Source organism: Barbus barbus, assembly GCF_936440315.1.
Source record: "Barbus barbus genome assembly, chromosome: 50".
Lineage (NCBI taxonomy): Eukaryota > Metazoa > Chordata > Actinopteri > Cypriniformes > Cyprinidae > Barbus > Barbus barbus.
This window is the reverse complement of record NC_136728.1, coordinates 11,607,344-11,613,675: the sequence shown is the minus strand read 5'-3', so window position 1 is coordinate 11,613,675 and position 6,332 is coordinate 11,607,344. Positions and strand designations below refer to the sequence as shown.

At 31.8% G+C, this 6,332-nt stretch overlaps 1 protein-coding gene across 1 annotated transcript; it reads right to left on the bottom strand.

Annotated features, from left to right (window-relative positions):
• Positions 1–4,561: 4,561 nt before the first annotated feature.
• On the bottom strand, positions 4,562–5,420 carry LOC306867942 (cocaine- and amphetamine-regulated transcript protein-like; the record flags this gene model as incomplete). Its single annotated transcript, XM_079413896.1, has 3 exons — positions 4,562–4,669; positions 4,990–5,073; positions 5,250–5,420. 3 exons carry the CDS (start codon positions 5,418–5,420, stop codon positions 4,562–4,564), a joined length of 363 nt encoding a protein of 120 aa, XP_079270022.1.
• Between the last annotated feature and the right edge of the window lie 912 nt (positions 5,421–6,332).

Here is a 6,332-nt window from a genome sequence, read left to right as displayed (position 1 = left end):
ATAGATAGATAGATAGATAGATAGATAGATAGATAGATAGATAGATAGATAGATAGATAGATAGATAGATAGACGATAGATAGATAGACAGACAGACAGACAGACAGACAGACAGACAGACAGACAGACGATAGATAGATAGATAGATGGATAGATAGATAGATAGATAGATAGATAGATAGATAGATAGATAGATAGATAGATAGACGATAGATAGATAGACAGACAGACGATGATAGACAGACAGACGATAGATAGATAGACAGACAGACGATAGATAGATAGATAGATAGATAGATAGATAGATAGATAGATAGATAGATAGATAGATAGATAGATAGATAGACAGACAGACAGATGATAGATAGACAGACAGACAGACAGACAGACAGATAGATAGATAGATAGATAGACAGACAGACAGACAGACAGACAGACAGATAGATAGACAGATAGATAGACTGACTGCATCCAATCTCATAATACTGTAAGATTATGAGAAGCATTAAATTACATAAAAAATATATTTTTAAGATGGTTAAAAAATATACTATATGCATTTTTCCTACATCCTTAAATCTGCCTAGATCAGAAATTTTACAAATTTTGTTAGTGTAAGGCAACCAAAGATTTAAAACAGAGAGAAAAAGGAGGGAGATGATATAAAAATAAATAAATAAAATAATAAATAAATCTTGGGCTTTCCCTCTGAAGGTCCAACCCTCTGGCCATGAGCTGGATTTTACAGTGAGTCAGCAGTCTGTCAGTCTCATAGAAATGAGCTCATACTGCCCTCTGCTGGACATTATGGACAAGTGCAGTACTAACATTTCTGAATATATATATATTTCAAATAATAACGAAAGGGTCGATTGTAATTGTATTTGTTGTTTGTCATTTAGAGAGCACTTAAAAATGAACGGACTAAACACAACATATCAGATATCAGGTATAAATGCATTGGACAAAGCAGTTACTGAACAATATTGCAACCTCAAAAACTCTCTAATTGTTGTCTGATTCCTCAGATCCTCAGCACCTTTGGGATTTAAAGTACAGACACTTTGACTGAGAAGTCAAAATTTTGCTGCTTGGCCAGTAACTGCCCAACTTAAATGCTGAGCCGAGGAGCTGAAATGGATCTGGAAAATTTTCACATAAGCTGTATAGGAAATACCTCACAAATCCAGACAGCAGGTAGGATGACATTGCAGTCCTAGTCTCTGATCCATCAGGTGATGCTGGTATTTTTAGCTGCAAGCTGCCATATTAGATAGTCATGAGAAAGGCTCACCCAGAATGCAAGCAAAAAGAATTAGCAAGGTCAGTCGTCTGAAGGTTGTGCTTAAGGTCAAAACTTGAATCTCGACACGAGTAAAATATTAATAATAATTTAATTTCTTGAATATTTATTTTCATATAATGATTAAGTTCAAATGTATTAATTTATTTCAAATAAAATATAAATATTTATTTAATATATTTATGATTAATGATTATTTTAACTTTTTACAATATTTATTATAATATTATAGATATTTATATAAATTTCTGAAATTTTGGGCTGCAAGCTGCAATATTGTATAGTCAATAGAAAGCTTCAACCGATGCAAGCAGAAGGAAATTTGTATAAAAATATAATTATTTACATAATAAATTGTCATATATTATTGATATATTTTCATGTAATTTTTATATTATTTATATTATAAATGGTCATTTTATTACATATTTTATTTGTTGTTTTACTTTTTTTATCATATTTATTGTAGTGCTGTCAAACGATTAATTGCATCAAAAATAAAAGTTTTTAACATATTATATGTATTTGTACTGTGTATATTTATTATGTATATATAAATACAAACACATGCATGTATATATTTAAGTAAAATATGTTATATTTATATATTAAATATATTTTTATATAATATAATTTATATTAATATAAATATAAACATGTAAATATTTTCAAAATATATACTGTATGTGTGTGTCTTTTATATATACAAAGTAAATGTACACAGTAGACATATGTATTGTGTAAAAACATTTGGATGCGATTAATATAATTTATATCAAGCTATATTATATTATCAGTCACTAGAAAGGCTCACACAGAACGGAAGCAGAAAGAAATTAGCAAAGTGTGAAGGTTGTGCTTGAGGTCCAAATAAAAAACAAGTTCCTAAGAATTAATAAAATTATGGGTAATAATGTGTCACCCAAAATACAGTAGCACATGTTGCTGAATCCTATTTTATTTTATTATTTTATTTAATTTTTTTAAAACAGTGTTTTAAATGTATTTTATATTGTTTTTTCTACTTTATTTTTTAATTAAACATTTAAATAATTGTAATTATTTTTATATTATATTTATTATATTCTAAAATAAAAAATATAAAATATATAATTTCAAATATATATATATATATATATATATATATATATATATATATATATATATATATATATACAAATGTATTTTTAAACTTCTAAAGAATTTTAAATATATTTTTGAATATATTTTACATATATTTATGTTAAGTTCTTACTATATATTAGGTTTTACTGAACTTTCACAGAGCTATCAAACCATATTGGCTCTCAGATCAAATTTGCTCTTTCTGAAGTAGAACCTTATTAGTACTTAGCAAATAATTAAAGCTCTGCCAATGTCAGTTTAACTCAAGAGGCATCATCTCCTACCAGTTACTGTCCTGATTAAGTGGCCATTCAGTCAACCTCACAATCACCAAGTGATTACAGCTATGAACATTTTCAATCCTCCACAATGACGGCAGCAGAAATCCATTCATGGTCCAAGTAATTCAGCACTGCCGGCCTTCAGCTTTTCACAGCCATATAAAGCCTGGCTCTACTTTACTTTTATGTCTCTAGGGGGCAACATCACACTCCTTTTTAGTCCAAACAAATGATGAAATATTGATCTGCAAAAGAGGTTTTGAGGGGCAGCATACATATGTGGCATCAGTGACAAAGCCGAGCAATAAGTCTAAAGGCACACATAAGCACCTTAAGGAAGGTGAGGACGGATGTAGCCAGTGATGAGCATAACACATCTTAACAAATAACCATCAACACCAAATTGTCTGTCTGAAACAGTTCCTGGTGGCTGAGCCAAAGAAAGACGCTTCAAAGATAGATTTACAGCTTTTTTCTGTAAAGCCATCCATTCATCTTATGTTAATTGTGATCATTGACATATCATCTGTAAGAGAGGCAATTTTAGCATCATTTGACCAGTCAGAGAGAATATCGAATTCAGAAGTTGAGCTTTTTTGCTCTTTTTAACAAACTTATGTTCCCCTTTTTGCTTCATATTTTGGATTCACTTTGAAGGCTGTGATCAGAACAATCTTATTCTGACTGTTAAGGCTAAGAGCGCTCTACGCTAAAGCAAAGTAACAAAGTGACGTCTCAACATATGCCACATTTGTCAGAACCTCGTTTAGCTTTGGTTTGAAGCTAGTGGCAAGTAATTGATTCCAAAAAGAGAAAGAGGAAATCAATACAGCACTTACAGGCAAAGGATAGATGAATTGAATGTTATTAACTTTTTCTTTTTACCACACAATTTTGTGTTTCTACAGTGGACCTGCAGCATTTTGTGTCGTTTAATTATGGTAAATATGGTGAATAAATAAATACTAATATAATAGTATTATATTAGTATTTATAAATACTAATATAATATACTACTATACTAATATAATATAATATTAATTTCATGGTCCACTACTATAAAATAATATAATAACACTAATATAATATAATATAATACAGTAATAAATGCTGTAGAAAAGGTGAGGAAATAGATTTTTGCACAATGCAATTCACAGTTTATTTAGGGGACTGACAGTGACTAATGAGGGATGGGATGTTATTTTTTTAGTTTATTTGTTTGTTTATTTATTTATTTTACAGAATATAAACATGTAACGTCATTAATGTTCTGCAGGCAAATCCAGCTATAAAGGGGTGATAAACTGTCTTATTCTGGACATTTTTATCCAGCTATAAAACACAGCTGTTCAGAAGTTTAACAATGCAAAAATTCATGATTTAACTAATTATACAGAGCGCATGGATCACATTCAGTGATAGGCTGTGAGTTTATTTATTCTTATTTTTCATTAATTAATTAGCTTTACTTTCATGGAAACTTTCCAACTAATTTGGAATCATCCTTAATCAGTAATTTTATATTTTAAAGTCTTTAAAATAATTGTTGTCAAAAACACAATTCTATTATTCGTATAATGCAAATATAACAATAACTGATACACAAACAACTTTACAAAACAAGTTATATTGCACTTTAATGCACAAAACAGCAGATTAACATTAAATATGACAGTATCACATGTTTAAATAACGGAAATATTTGAAGAACAATTTCTTTACAACTTTGCTTCAGTGTCTTCAGTCTCTTCACTTAAAAAAATATTAATATAAATAAAACTGTAGTTATCTGTGATATATAATGTATATGGACTCAATCCCGTTACAATCCATTCAGAATTGTGTGTTTCCATCACAAACACTTTAACAAGAAAAAGTTGCAGAAAGCCCCGCGCGGACAGTCGCACATCTTGCCGATTCGAGAGCCTTTTCTGATCGCGCACTGCTCCCCCAAATCACACTGGAAAGAGAAAACAGGAGAGATCGTGTTACTTTTGCCATTGCAGCATATGCGTTAGTGCGTAAAAGCGCACTTGTTTAAGGCTAATGGTTGGAGACACGTAATGGATCATTAAACAAGTAAGAATTTCCATCTAACAAATACTATTTCTTGATAAATAAATAAATAAATTAGGAGATATTTGACTATTACATGTAAATGATAAGCAAAAAAAAAAAAAAGCCAAGACACATATCCATGCAATTGCGCAATGTCAATGTCGCCAGCACAAGCAACGCGCACTTATACGCAAAGTTAAAATGTATAATATAAATATATACCATGGGAACTTGACCAAATTTCTTCTCCCAAGGTGGAATTCGTTTCGTCTGCAGCTTTTCCAGAACTTCTTGCAGAGCCCCGAGCTGGTTTGACAAAACATTTGGAAAGATGTTTCCTTTCAATCTCTTTTTCAAACCAAATCACTCCAAAATAAGGCAACAGAACAATTCACACAAAAATCAAGCAAAAACTTTCAAAAGTTCTGGGACTTTTGTGTATAGCCTAATGTCTATTGCGCAGCAAAAGATGCATTACTCACAAGCTGTTTTTCACTTGTCAGGTTTGGGTCTTTGGGGTAGAAGTCTCTGATGGCTCTTGTGTCCAGTTCCACCTCTATCTCCGGCTCTGACTCGTTCGCTTTGGCTCCGGTCAACAAGCAGAGCAGCAGCGCGCACACAGCCATGCGCGTCTTCAGACTGGAGCTCTCCATGGTCCTGAATTTAAGGAGCTTTGGCACCTGAACGCGCAACGCTGTTATACGTCTCTATGCAAAGTTTTGGCTCAAATAACCATCTCGACAGCCTTGCACCCTTATATGTGCTCCAAACTGCATTCATTTATGTGATCGAGTGTCGCCCCGCCTTTAACATTGATTTCGTTCGCACGTAAGCGCGATCATTCATTGCGTAAATGCGCTGGAGAGAAGTCATCAAATGCGTTAATGTTGCCCCCGGAATGTTATATATTTTTTTAACTTCAACAAGGACACATCCGTCTATGTGTTTTGATTCAGTTGTGAGAAGCAAATACTGCAGGCTCTGTTGATTGTATAAGAGAAGCTTTTGAACATTTTGGAGCTCTTTGGAAAACATGCATGGCTGCTTAAATCTGATTGCATAAGACTTAGTAAATATATGTCTATTAAAATATATATAATTCTTATAATCTATCTATCTATCTATCTATCTATCTATCTATCTATCTATCTATCTATCTATCTATCTATCTATCTATCTATCTATCTATCTATCTATCTATCTATCTTGTCTGTCTATCTTGTCTGTCTGTCTGTATTGTGTGTGCTATATACAGTGTTCAGCAATAATTTTAAAACACCAGAACATAAATACAGATGCTTGACTTTAAATATGCTTCACATACACAGCAGGGACATAATAGAAAGGGGCTCCTGGTGTTACAGTAATTATACCAGATGTATCTGACTATATTTGAACCTCGTGCATAAAATGTGGGGGAAATTATATGGTTGCATAAATTAAATGTCTATTATTTGATTTATTTTGCATTTCAATCCTTAAAGCTCCTAGAAACTTCAAACGAGCACTTGAACATTCTAATATTTTAAGAGTGGTAATGTGAAGAGGAAGTTTGCTTATTAGAG